The sequence below is a fragment of the Triticum urartu genome, chromosome 7A (assembly GCF_056163025.1).
Source record: "Triticum urartu cultivar PI428250 chromosome 7A, HENAU_Tu73, whole genome shotgun sequence".
Taxonomy (NCBI): Eukaryota; Viridiplantae; Streptophyta; class Magnoliopsida; order Poales; family Poaceae; genus Triticum; species Triticum urartu.
Window position 1 is genome coordinate 735,652,051 of NC_141879.1, and position 14,184 is coordinate 735,666,234.

Below are 14,184 nucleotides of genomic sequence, written 5' to 3' on the forward strand. Positions count from 1 at the left end.
AATGTTGGAACTTGGCATGGTATCATCATTTCACCCGCATAGCATGTGCAAAAGAGTAGAGAGGGTCACGGCGAAAACTGGACGCACCTCGTGTACAAACTGGACAATCTCTTTCAGAGTATTAGGGTTTCGGACGAGAACTCATCTGTTACACGAGCACTTCAATGTTTTTTAAACTTTTTTGAACTCTAGCCTATTTTTGCGTTCAATATGCATCATTCAAAGCGACATCATCAATTTCCAACACGTTCTGACATCATTTGTTGTTTTTTAGTCATTTACCGATTTGTTTAGAGAGCTAAATGACGGTGAAATTGAAAATCACTACAAAATGAACTCTGAAAATATTGGAACTTGGCATGGTATCATCATTTCACCCACATAGCATGTGCAAAAGAGTAGAGAGGGTCACGGTGAAAACTACTCAGAAATAAATAGAAGAAAATAAATAAAACAGAAAAGACAAAAACTATATTAAAAAATTACTCAAAAATAAATAGCAGAAAATAAATAATGCAGAAAAGAAAAAAACTATATAAATTTTTTTATATTCACAAAGAAACTAAATACAGCAAAAAAACTACTCAGAAATAAATAAAAGAAAATAAATAAAACAGAAAAGACAAAAACTATATAAAAAATTTACTCAAAAATAAATAATGCAGAAAAGAAAAAAAACTATATAAAAAATTGCTGAGGCGCTATCCAGTGGGCCTGCCAGACCTAGGGTTTGCAAATAGAGGCCCAGAAGGGCCAGCAGGCTCACAGGGCAGCGCGCCGAAGTTAGGCCCAGAAGCCTGCTATATAGAGAAGTTCGAAGGAGCAGCCGCGGCAGGGTTTATAAACCAGCGCGGCTGCCCAATTCGCTCGGCGAGGTGGGACTAAACATTATGCACCGCTGATGACAGCGCACAACCATTAGTACCGGTTGGTAGCTCCAACCGGTACTAATGAGTGGGCCTTTAGTACCGGTTCAAGCCACGAACCGGTACTAAAGGGTGCCGTTTCCCGCCACTTGACCTGTTGAAAATTGGCCTTTAGTACCGGTTGGTGGCTCCAACCGGTACTAAAGGCCCCTCCTATATATATGGCACTTACGAAAAAATCAGTTTCATCGACCCACTTCTTCTCCAACTTCTTCGCGCGACATCGCCGCCGCCGCTGCGCCGCCGCCCATCGCGCGCCACCCTCACCGGCCCCGCCGCCCTCGCCACCCCCGCCGCCCGTCGCGCTGTCACCGCCGTCGCCCCCGCCGTCCGTCGTACGCCGTCGCCCCCGCCGCCCGTCGCCGCCGCCCCATACTACGTCGCCATCTCGATCACGCCGTCGCCCCCGGCCCGCCGCCCGTCGGCGCGCCGTCCCCGTCGCATCGCCGTCTCGTGCCGCCGTTCGTACACATACACACACACATACACACACACATACACATACACATACACATACACACACACATACACACACATATTTTTTTACTTATTTTCTATTTTCTGTTGTTTAGATTAATGTTAAATGAATTACGTAGATAAGAATGTTAGAATGTTAATGTTAGATGAATTATATGGAAAAGATGTTAAATATTAATGTCAATTTTAGATGAATTAGCTAGATATTAATTAGGTATATATATGATATTTGAACTAGTTTAATTAATACAACTAGTTTATTTTTAGTATGAAAATTAATAGAACAAGTTTATTTTTAGTAAGAAAATTTAGGTATATGAGATTATTTGAACTAGTTGAATTAATATAACTAGTTTATTTTTAGTAAATGCTTAGTTGAACAAGTTGAATTAGTAGAACTAGTTTATTTTTAGTAAGAAAATTTAGGTATATGAGATTTGATGATCTAATTAAAATATTACTATATATAGCTACTTTATATATTTTAGTAAGAAAATTAATAGAACTAGTTTATTTTTAGTAAATCCTTAGTTGAATTAGTTGAATTAATAGAACTAGTTTATTTTTAGTAAGAAAATTTAGATATCTGAGATTTGATGATCTAATTAAAATATTACTATATAGAACTAGCTACTTTATTTTAGTAAGAAAATTAATAGAACAAGTTTATTTTTATTAAATGCTTAGTTGAATTAGTTGAATTAATAGAACTAGTTGAACTAATAGAAGTAGTTGAATTAGTTGAATTAATAGAACTAGTTGAACTAATAGAAGTAGTTAAATTAGTTGAATTAATAGAACTAGTTGAACTAATAGAAGTAGTTGAATTAGTTGAATTAATAGAACTAGTAAGTGTTTAATGTTTCACCTATATGAACATAGGAAATGTCGTCTGACGATGAAAAAGATTTCATTAAGTGCGAATACTGTGAAGACCAGCACGGCCTGTGCGACAGAAATTTCCTTGTTGATGATAGGTGAGACCTTCGAAGTGGATACAGTAAGTCACAACGACAAGTCTTTTTTTGTAATTAAGCATGACTTATATATGTTTCATTTGCTTCAACTTATAATTTTAAATTTTCACTATTCTATTAGCGCATCCCCTGCCATGCAAGAATTTTTGTCTTGGATAAGATAGGTTTCAGTGCTATGGAAACTATGGAGGTAAAGAGAGTTTACCTGAAGACTGAGCATGGCTATACTTACAACGTCAAATTATACAATGCAGACACGTACACCTATTTTGAATGCAAAATTTGGCAAACACTATGCAAGGCTTATGCATTTGAGCCTGATATGGTTATCACCTTTGATATTCGTCCGGAAGATGATATTGAAGGTAATAGAGACATCTGGGTCGATGTGCAGACGCCTCCAGTTCTACCATTATGTGATTTTCTCAACCATATTTATGTCTTTGATATTGTTTATTCAAAAATAGTTGACAACTAATTTCTATTGACAGCTTATTTCCATTCAAGCAAACATGTCCGGCGCTTGGTAGATAGGACCTACTACTGTTCCGGAGCTGAACTAAACTGCGAGGAGACAAGTCATTATGTTTCATGGCTTAAGGATCTTCATACTGTTAAGACAAATTTTCTTCCTGCACTTAGAAATGTTAGTACTCAAAACGTGCGACTAATAGTGATCGTATTGAACTACGGTCACATCTATTTACGAAAGATGGTAAGATTTTTACTATTTGTCCTCAGTGCATCTTTTGCATACATTATTTTTTTGCTAAACTTTCATTGCTAAGTATATTAATTACTATACGATGTTCTTCAACAGGGACTCCCGATGACAGTTGTGCCTCAGTGGATCGAGACTAAAGGTCACATGTCAATGGTTAGCTTACGGCCAAGATATCATACATTGCACATGAATGCATTCAGGATTTCTAAAAGCGATGAATGCTTAATAGTGAAAGATTGGAGCAAAATTGTTAACGATCCCAGAAAAGTACTAGGGGGCAGCAATGAGAAGCGCAGCCCACGATTAGGAGATAGGTTCATCTGCATGCTCCAGTATGATGAATCAGGAGAGTTATACATGTTCTATAATATTTTACCTGAGAGAGAGCAGCAGGAGTGATTTAGCTAGTTCATGCTAGCTCTTAGTACTTTTGTCCTCTTATGTCCGTGTTCTTCGTCCTGAACTTAATCTTAAAGGGTGATTTGCTTTTGTGGTGTTATGAACGCTTATAATATGATGACCATGTTGAACTCGATGATATCTTTGCTTCTGGTACAAGTGAATGTTTTTTCTTTAAGCTAGTGTTGGTGCTGATTAGATAGCGGTAATGACTATGATGATTAAACAGTGGTAATGACGACTATGATGATTTTTAGCTAGCTAGTTTACTGTTGTTGATGATATGATGCAAGAGTTTTTATATTAATATGATGATGATGATGAGTTATTATATCATTTATGAAAGAAACCGCAGATTAGTTTCAGCTGGATGGATCCTAGCTAAGTGATCACATATTATACTTGATCACTTAGCTAGGATCCACATGCATCTAGTCGAAACTAATTTGCGGTAGTTTCACCTAATGATTTAATAACTAAAATAATCACTAAATTAAATTGTAAACACAAAATTAAAGGAAAAATAAAAAATAATACCGAAACACCCCCAAACATTTAGTACCGGTTGGTGTTACCAACCGGTACTAACGTCCTGCACGCACCCGGGCCTGGCTCGTGCCACGTGGTGGCACTTTAGCGCCGGTTCATGATGAACCGGTACTAAGGGGGGGACCTTTAGTCCCCACTTTTTAGTGCCGGTTGTGGAACTGGCACTAAAGGCCCTTACGAACCGGCGCTAAAGCCCGGTTCTGCACTAGTGTAACCAATGATAATCTCCAGACCAGAGGGATCCCTCATGCCGACTGCTGCCCTCTGTGCAATCAAGAGGATGAGACACCCTTCCATCTAATTATGAAGTGCTTTTCTAGGGATATTTGGCATCAGGTGGCCTGTTGGTGTGAGACTATGGAACTTGCGTAAAATTCTCCGAATGGTGGAATGATCTCACTTGTTATTTGGCTTGGAAGGACATGGTCACGGCAATTTACACCTGCTGGCAGATTTGGAAGGAGCGGAATAGGCGTGTCTTTGAGCATGTTTCCCTTACATCAGACGGCGTTCTTCATCTTATTAGACAGGATCTTCAGCTACCCACAACGACCATGCACTGGCTATCAGACTACGAGAATGACCCACCACTGGAGCCAGATTAATTTCTGTAGTTCTTTTTTCTTTTAATTTGCATTGTTGCCTGGGGCTAATCATGTCTTGGCCATCGGCGTCATATGCAAGTTGTACCAACATTCTATTCCTCTTAATATATGGGCGGTTAACGGCCAATTCCTCCAAAAGAAAAAAAAAAGACTTCAAGAGGCACAAAATCCTTATTCTGCAAGTGACCTTCAAATATGGTTTCTGCACGGCAGATAAAAATATACTGTTTATGTACTAATTTCAAAGAGTGAAGAGTGTAAGTAAAAAAAGACAGAGAAATGCATAGGTGTTATGTTAACCTGATTAGACAACTTGTTCTTGAATTTCTCTCTATGTGATTCCCCTTAAAATTAAATGCGCAAGACACTTAGGCATCCATTCCCGTGACAACATCGAAGGGTCTTTGAACTTTTCTCTATCAAGCTAAAAAAAGCTATGTTCAACATTTTGAAAAAGAGCAAGAGTAAGAATAAAAAAAACTATCACACACATCTACTGTACATGACTACAAATACTATGGAATTCTCACAATTCAAGAAATCTGAATTAAAATGCAAACAACAAGAGCAACATATCATTAAAAAATATATTATCGAATAAACAACAAGAACGATTTTGATGCTCACCTCAAAATCTTGGTTATTACTACAGATATTATCAATCAGTTGGATCAGCTTGACCAGATATTTCTGCATTGCACACGCATGAAGATTAAGACATTAAGTCAATTAGGAAATTCCTTGGTTCCTAAATGCCTGACACTTATAAGCGAACCATGGAATCATATTTCTGCACTGCACACGTGCAAGATGATGATGTAGAAATGGGTTGTCCAATGACCGTGAACTTGCGTCTTACTTATTTTTTACAGAGGGAGTACCTTTTTCTGCTCCAACCACAGTTCTATCCGCAAAATTGTACTCCCTCTGTTCACTTTCGTAAGACATTTAAGACGGCTGGAATTGAACTATTTTGGGTGTTGTCCTAAATGTCTAAAACGCCTTACAAAAGTGAATGGAGGGAGTACTTTTTTTACCGAATATCCAATTCTGAGCCCGAGCTCGTCTACACCCGATGAATATTAAATTAAAAAAAAATAATGCTACAAAAATTCAAAAAAAAATCTGATTTTCTTTTATGCAGAGAGATGACTGAGTGTGTGATGTGCGTGCCAAATTTCAAAGCATTTGGACATCTGAGTAGCTCTTAGAAGAAAAATAAAATCAGGTTCAAACAGTAAATTTTTCGCAGACCCCAATTTTTCACGGGCCAGTGCGTTCGGCCCGCAACATAGAGCCCAATAAGAGAGCCGATGCGCTTAAGACTACTAGAGCGCGGCTGGGGACGGCTCCTCTCCTCTCCTCTCCGCCGCTAAGGGAAAACCTAGAGACTATCCCCAATCCCCAATCCAAATCGAGGATCCATCGACCCCAATCCCGACTCCAAATCGAGGATGGATGACGGCCCCAGCTGGTCGCTGTCGTCGCAAGCGTCTTCCGCGACGTCCTCACGACCCGTGGACGGCGGGCCGGCGGCGCCGGCGAGGAAGAGGAAGCCGGGGACGTGGAGGAGGCTCCCGCGCACCCTGCCGTTGGAAGTGGAGCTCAGGATGAAGCTGGGTTTCATAACGCATGAGGAGCTGAGGCGGCAGCACCTGGCGCGCGCCGAGGAGCTGGAGAGGATGGACGACAGCGGGTGCGACTCCGAGGAGGCCAAGGTCGCCTTCCGGGACTTCAAGAAGGAGCATGTCCGCTGGTACCGCAAGCTCGCCGAGGGCTGGCCGGAGAATATAGTCATCAACTACGACCCCAAGCCCAGCGACACAGAGTAAGGGCTTTGACTGACTTGCAGATCAAATACTATCTTGTACTAGGAACACGACCATGCTTGGTTACTCACTAGGTAGGCGCACATCTCATTGCATATTACGGCGGCTGTTAGTGGCAGTGGTGAACTAACTGGTTTGTTCATGCTAGATATGTGTCATGTTAGAGTCCAAAAATTGGTTCTTTTTCCTCTTCCATGTTGATGCTCTATACTGCTAAAACACACAGAATTCCCATGTTTTGTGCTTTCCTATCCAGATTCAACACTGTCCACGTAAATTGTCGATGGGACATGGAACTGCTCAAGAGAAAACACTTGACTTTTCTACCTAACAATGTGGCGAAACAAGTGCTAACTACCTTGCTTCACCTGCAGGGAAGAGTACCTAACCGCTGAGGACATGGAAGCACGCTTCGCTCATCGTGACCCCACTTCGCTTCACCTAGAACAACTTAAACACTTTGCTAACCTTGCCTTGGCGCATTACAATGCCAGAAAGACCGAGGTATTTATTGCGTGCGCAGCATATTAATCTGCTATATAACTCTATTGCTTGATGCACTAATGGGATCTTCCTAATACAATTATCAACTATCAGCACAAGTTCGACATTTCTCAAGCCTTGACGTCCAACTGCTTTTCCGAGGCATGTGGGACAACATATGCCCATGTTAACTTCACCGCCAAACCCCAGAAGAGTGATGACCCTACAAAGAGGCTCTTCTTCGCTGAGCTCATGCTCATTCCAAAGCTCCAGCTGCAGGAAGATGCCGAGCCTATGCGTGTGCTGCATGTCTCGATTATCGATGATGCTCCTTGTTTTGGTATGCTTTTTGGATGCCTGCCTTATTATGTATTATGTTATTATAGTTGAATATTGGTTGCTAGTTATATATTTTCACCACTCACTATGGGTATTTAGCAACCAGCATTATGCTTGCCTTGCGAAGAAAGGACCAATTTGTATTGTCACCACTCACTAGAGGTATTTACTATTTAGGGATAGAGATAGATTAGCTTAGCGCCTTACCTTGCGAATAAAGGACTAATTTGTAAATCAGTAAACTTAACAACTTTGAAACTGATCTGGAGTTTCTAAATATATGGATAAGCATATCCCTGGTTTTATTATAGCTGGATTGTTGGTGTGCCCCTCCTTGGGCTGGTGCAGCTCCTGGTGGGCGCAACAGCAATTGTGAATACAGAGGGAGCAGGGTCGGCTGTAGGCCAAGGCGGGAGGGGTGACCGCCTAGGGCCCAAACCTGGAGGGGGCCCATGAGCTTATATTTTTGCATAGGCAGACACGTCCTCGCGCACCTGTGCAAAGGCCCAGTTTGATCTGGTAGCCAAGCCAGCAGCATGGAAAGAAACTTCAGATGAGGAGGAAAGCAGATAAAAGGCCATGTGTTTTGGCCTCATACAAATACTTGCAAGATATTCCCTAAAAAATACTTGCAAAACATCCAGTAGCCATTGTCTAAGGTTCAAGCCCTCTGCTGCCCTATCATCGCCATTGTTGGAATCGCTGCTGGTTCCGGTGTCATAGCTTCCCCTGCATCGCTGCTGCGGTTGGCATCATTTTAGTCCCGCTATGCTTACACGAGCGCAACCATCGTAGGAGACTTGCCTATCAGCTCCGAACGACAAGGTCAGACCCACAACTGATGTAAATCTGCAATCCTTTTGTCAGTAGAAGGGTTGTCCGTTGCTGGATTTGTTGTACTGCTTGTTGACTACTCAGTTTTGTCTAGCATCAATGGATTAGTACATAGTGGTTTTCAGCTTATAGTAGCACTGCTAGTTAGTCATCGGTCGGTATTTGGAAGTACTAGTTCTGTTCCTTATAGCACTGTCGTGTGGTAATTGATCTAGTGTTCGACTCAGCCAATTGGTCAAGTTGATTGTTATCCCAAAGAATTATGTCTAGCTAAACTCTATTGCCATGCCAATTGAAACTAAAGTTATGATACCTGTAGTTTCAGTTTATTTAACTAGCATGTTGCACCTAGTACTTTTCATTTGATCTGATTGCTAAAAGCATTATGTTAATTAGTATTCATGTTTCACCCATTGGCCTCTGTTTGCCCACGGTGACCACGGCACGACGGTATGACATCACAAATTGACATGATTTTGCATCAAGAACTGCTCGAAGAAGCTTATTTTTGAAGCACTGATTCTTTTCAAGTGAAAAAAATAATACACACACACACACACACACACACACACACGTATGCATAGCCTTAAGGAACCATGTCGTCGATTTCGCCCTAGGGCAATGTTATTTGAAGCGCTAGGCGCTGAGCGAACGATGGCCACTGCTTTGTGCAATGACAACTTAAGTGGCGCCTAGGGGCGCTTAAGCATCTTGTACAGACGTTGTACGGACATGAAATGTGGAGGATCGGAAGAATTCCTCTGTAGGAATAGGATTCTATTTCCTACAAACCAAAGGGCTCTAAAGGAAATTTTACTATAGAAATCCTATCCTATGGAATTCCTACAAAATTCCTCCAAACCAAAGGAGGCCTGAGCAGGTAGGACAGAGATGTCATTTGATGCATAGGATAGGAATTTTTCCATTGAGTCTAGGGTAATGTTTTTTTTCCTTTGAAATGTGAAGGCTTGATTCCTATCCTACATAGGAATAGGAATCTATTCCTACAAACCAAAAGGCCCCAAAGGAATTTTTCCTTCGATAATCCTTCCTATAGAATTCCTAGAAACCAAAGGAGGCCTCAGAGTTTTGCTAGGAAAGGGTCTGATCCAACCGTCTCTGCTGGACCCAGCTTTTGTTTGACCCATCCATGCTGCACACTGCATTATCACAACATTCACCAGTTAGTAGGCAGTAGCACAGCTAGCAGCACACCACAACAGTAAACAGCAGCTAGCAGCCTGCCTAGCACACCACAACACACAAGCAGCAAGTACCCTACCACATGGTCAAACAGCAGCCAAGCACCACACCCAGGATTGACCACACCACACGGTCAGACAGCAGCACATCAGGAGCAACCAGCTGCGCAGGCAGCAGCACAAGCAAGCAAACAGCAGAGCCACACAGGGTAATTGGGCGAGCAGAGGACCTACTTGAGGGGAAGAGGAGCTCGGGGTGGAGAAGGGGATCAGATCTGTCGTTGGAGAGGCCTGGGAAGACCGAAGGGCGAGACGGCGAAGGGGGAGGAGCTGAGGAGGTTGAGGATTGGCAGGCTGTCGTCAGGACGCTGGTGTGTGAGGTCGCTTCCAAGCATGAGGTTGGTGGTGTTGGTGTGTCACTGCCGCCAAGCTCTTCTCTATGCGAATGTGTCCCGAGCCCTCTTTTGTCCTCTGTATCCAGAATCACTCACTAAACACTATCCCGAGCCCTCTTTCCCTCTTTTCACTCAATTTTTCATTTCCTAATGCACACGAGCGACAGCGCCCAGCCGATAATTTTTTTCTGCCTATCTTGCGCTTTAGCGTGCTTCACCCAGCGCTCAATCCCTCGCTTAGGCGTGTATAATTTTTGTGGCGCTTAGTTCAGTGCTAAGGCTGAAAGCGAAGCACCAGGGCATTGCTTGGTGCTTAAGCGCGTCTAAGCGTATCAATTTTTCATTGGCTAGGGCCCTCTTAAATGTAGATTGGCCCTTGAGGGATACTGATAGATTAGCTTAGAGCCTTACCTTGAGAAGAAATGACTAATTTGTAAATCAATAAACTTAACAACTTTGAAACTGATCTGGAGTTTCTCAAATATACAGATAAAATATCTCTAGTTTTAGCTGGATTGTTGGTGCGCTCTCTCCTTGGGCTGGTGCAGCTCCCCTCGCACAGATTTGTGTAACTTGTTCTAGTCACTCAAATTTGTGTTCCAAAATAGAAAACTGCAATAGCAGCCCATTGAACAAAGAGATCTGGGCTGCTGAGATAGTCTTCTTTCTGATAATAGTGCAAGTAATTTCTTCCTTGAGAGAAGTGGGCATGTCATTAAATTTTGGCATCCTATGTGAGAACTTATTTCTGATGGGAGTGTATGATTTTAAGTATATACCATTATTTATTATTTTCGGAGAGCACATCCACCCGTGGCATCAGTCCAGGTGTCACCTTCTCTACACTGTCATTTTCATTAGACAACAGTTTTTTAAACATGCAGATTCTGGGTATAATTGTTTGTATGCAAGTACAGAATATCGTATGGTGAGAATGATTGCAAATATAGAACATTGGTAGGAGTAGCGTGCAACCAATCGTAGATAAATATCTATGTTCTTGTAATGCACCATTTGTTTGCTAATGTAGGATGCTGCATGTTCGAAGCAATACATGAAGCCCACTCTTATTCATACATAAATCTTGTGTACTAGGATATATTGTGGCAGCATACATGTGTTTACTTGAGCTTAATCTTTATAACTGTGTATTATATTTTCAAATATCAAATGCCTGTTTTACCCGCAGGCGGTTGCCATGAGATATATCGGAATATCAACCATAGGATGAGGGGCGCCATGGATTATGAGCGTTGTCATGCGTGTCACGACATTCTGAAACATCCAAAAGGAGATATGTTCATCGGAGGGCATGATAGCACGAGGATGCCCTACATCTCTGCAACATAGGATGTGAATTGGTACTAGTCTGGAGGTTGAAATTATTGGCATGTGATGTTTGCATGTTTACTCATCAGATATTATTTGAATTTCATGTGTGATGGAGTGAATAATTTGTCATGTGTCATCTATGCTTGCCTACAGTTTAGGGCGTTGTCAATGCTAGTTTGAAATCAAAATATGCTTCAAACTAGAAACTACACTTGCTGTTCTTGGCGGGGCGTAATCCTCACCAATGAGCCTTTGTCTAATGTTTCTGCTCTGGAACAAATAATATTGGTCATCATGCCTGCCTAGCCTGTACAACAGCACAATATCTTGTTTATGTAACTGCTTTTTAGTTCCATTTCCCACAAAATTGATGTATCAATGGAGTTTTCTATTTATTGCATTGTTGATCAATAATGTTGATTCGACTTGTGGCATGTTTGCTTCCGCTTTATACATTCAGCGATTTGCCCTCCTTTTACAATCTATAACTTTGTTAATAAATGTCAGCATCACGTCATTGAGAGAAGTTCAGCTACATCTCAAACTAAACTCAGTTCACTAGATGGAAGAAAGAGTCTCCATTAATGGGATAACAGTTTCCACAAGATTCCAAATTATGATCTATGTCACCCCCAAGGCATTTACTAACATAACTGCACGAGCTATTTTGTTGATTATGCAAGCTTGTTATAACCCGCTGATAGGAAAACATAAACAACTAACCCCATTTGGTAGCTCAGTTTTTTTTAAAGTATCATGAGAATACTATAGTTTTTTATATCACCATAGTTTTAATTACCATAAGGTGTTTGGCTGCCACTAGAAACTAGCAAGTTTTGAATGCTGCATTCCATGGTATAATATCTTGATGAAAAAAAGAACCCGGGGCCTCTTTTTAAAAAACCGAGCTCACGAAAGAAAGGGGTCATCGTTATCTTCTTCCTTGCTCCAAGCCACTGCAGCTCCCTCCTTCATTCCCCCGTTGCTTGAAGCGGTGCTGACCTTTGCCTCTGCTGCGTTAGCTGCGATTGTGCACTGTATGTTGGCTGCTCGTCGGGTCGTCGTGCACCGCCTCTCCACGCCGGCTGCTGGTCACCGCCTCAGCGAAGCCACTCTAGCCTCGCCATGCTAGCCGAGAGGGGAGAATATCTGGTGATACGGCACTTCAGGTAATACAATGCTCCAATGAATCATGGACCGTTTGATCATGTTTGAAGGGACATGATGAATGCACACGTGATGAACAACTTCTCCACAGGAAAATATACAAAAACACCCTGGGTTATGTTCTTAATTGAGCACAAGGCTTGAAAGAATGAGAAGATAAGAATGTTCGGATTCCCTCAGTTCTGCCCATGTTTATTCAGCAGCAGCATATGCGTGAAATAGTGCATGAAATCTGTTTATGACAAGACGAATGTGCAATGCACTTGTACTGTTAATAAGCTTACATACATTCTAAAACTGTAAAAGTTAACTCGAAAAATACAGTCATGCCTTTTAATTGACCACAACATTCACTCAACAAGGTTCAGTTCCTTTCAAGACAGAAGCAAATGTCTGCTTGTATGTTCTCTACAAAAACTCAGTTAGCGTTGGTGAAAGCAAATATAACATATATAGAACTGTTGTCCAATTGCACGAGAATTTCAGATTGTAGAAACTAGAATTGACATGGATATGCGAAGACCAACTGCGGAAAAAGTTTGATTCTAATAGTACTTTTTATGCATTGTCAGAATTAAAATTTATATGAAATTTATGGATTAAACATAACCAAACCAGTCTAGTAGTATTCATGGACAAAGTAACCAAAAAATTGCTAGATTTATTTTGTTGAACTTTAGCAGTATAAAAAATATGGAGATGGCGCAATTTCATACGGAGATTGCATTATAGCAAGACTCGAGAGGAACACCAAGTTTTAGTTTGTTTGTTTGCACAATGAAAGTCGGCCTTTTTTTTTTTCTGTCACTCACTGAAACTAAAGCCTTTTTTAACAAGAGTGAAACTAAAGCAGATAGACTACTAGTCTAGTACTAGTAGGAAAAGGGACTCACGCTTGATTAATAACATGATCCAGGGTGCTTTTGTATATTTTCTGTGGAAGAGTTGCTCAGCACGTGTGCGTTCATCATGTCCCTTCAAACATGATCAAACGGTCCAGGATCCATTGGAGCATTGTATCACCTGAGGTCCCGTATCACCCGATATTCTCCCCAGAGGGGAACGGGGCAAGCAAATCCTGAGCTTGCTACTCATGCGCGTGGATGCAAAAGCCGAGTTGCCGCGCTTCTTGATCGTGCGATTTTTGTCTATCAGTGCCGGCCACAACACGCGAGTGATTGCAACTAGCAGCTACAAAAACAAAGTATTTTGACGTATTGGAAATAGTGTGAAAACTGTGTTTCTGCACCTACGGGCTAGAATACTGTAGTTTTCAATACTTTGGTTTCTGCAGTACCTTACTCTCAAACATAGCCTAAGCCCGAAGGTACGAAACAATACCACACAAAAACTGAATTGATGACCAACTGAAACCTTTCATGGTAACGAGGAGATTGATTACATTTATACTGTAATGAAACATTTACTTCATGTGAAACAATTGCCTTTTGTTCTATAAAACTTACAGCTTTTCTGTCGCTCTATCTTGCCTTTTGTTCAGACTTAAAGGAAGGCAAACAAACTAACTGAACCGTGACAGGGCTTGGGGCTTTATTCAACAATTCACCCCCTAAAACCTAAGCCCTTGTCAATTTCTACCATGTCGATCTTCGCATGAAGCTCTATGAAGCGCACACACCTGAGAGCCTTGGTGAGCAGATCAGCAAGCTGTACGTCTGTGCCGACGAACTCCACCTCCACAAATGGAGAAACTTCTTCTCGGGACCACACGAAGAGAACATGCTACAAATGCAAGAAGCCAGACCACTACATTGCCGATTGCCCCCTCTGGGAGAAAGAGTCAAATAATAATAATAATAATAATAATAATAATAATAATAATAATAATAATAATAATAATAATAATAATAATAATAATAATAATAATAATAAGAAGAAGAAGAAGAAGAAGAAGCTCTCAAAGGGATAATACCCTATTCCTACTT

The 14,184-nt window shown here is 41.3% G+C and overlaps 2 protein-coding genes across 2 annotated transcripts; both read left to right on the plus strand.

Annotated features, from left to right (window-relative positions):
- The first annotated feature begins 2,555 nt into the window (after nucleotides 1-2,555).
- On the plus strand, nucleotides 2,556-3,503 carry LOC147962468 (uncharacterized). Its single transcript, XM_087535795.1, has 3 exons — nucleotides 2,556-2,796; nucleotides 2,872-3,095; nucleotides 3,201-3,503. Exons 1-3 carry the CDS (start codon nucleotides 2,556-2,558, stop codon nucleotides 3,501-3,503), a joined length of 768 nt encoding a protein of 255 aa, XP_087391921.1.
- A 2,498-nt stretch (nucleotides 3,504-6,001) lies between these two features.
- On the plus strand, nucleotides 6,002-11,157 carry LOC147962469 (uncharacterized). The gene is made up of 4 exons (XM_087536345.1): nucleotides 6,002-6,485; nucleotides 6,861-6,990; nucleotides 7,084-7,309; nucleotides 10,929-11,157. Exons 1-4 carry the CDS (start codon nucleotides 6,112-6,114, stop codon nucleotides 11,087-11,089), a joined length of 891 nt encoding a protein of 296 aa, XP_087392471.1. The 5' UTR covers nucleotides 6,002-6,111; the 3' UTR covers nucleotides 11,090-11,157.
- Nucleotides 11,158-14,184: the final 3,027 nt, after the last annotated feature.

Coding starts and splice junctions, on each gene's coding strand:
- LOC147962468 (XM_087535795.1), top strand. CDS start 2,556: ATGGAAACTATGGAGGTAAAGAGAGTTTACCTGAAGACTGAGCATGGC. Junction 2,797..2,871: donor GCCTCCAGTTCTACCATTAT/GTGATTTTCTCA, acceptor TTCTATTGACAG/CTTATTTCCATTCAAGCAAA. Junction 3,096..3,200: donor ACATCTATTTACGAAAGATG/GTAAGATTTTTA, acceptor GTTCTTCAACAG/GGACTCCCGATGACAGTTGT.
- LOC147962469 (XM_087536345.1), top strand. CDS start 6,112: ATGGATGACGGCCCCAGCTGGTCGCTGTCGTCGCAAGCGTCTTCCGCG. Junction 6,486..6,860: donor CCCAAGCCCAGCGACACAGA/GTAAGGGCTTTG, acceptor CTTCACCTGCAG/GGAAGAGTACCTAACCGCTG. Junction 7,310..10,928: donor CGATGATGCTCCTTGTTTTG/GTATGCTTTTTG, acceptor TTTTACCCGCAG/GCGGTTGCCATGAGATATAT.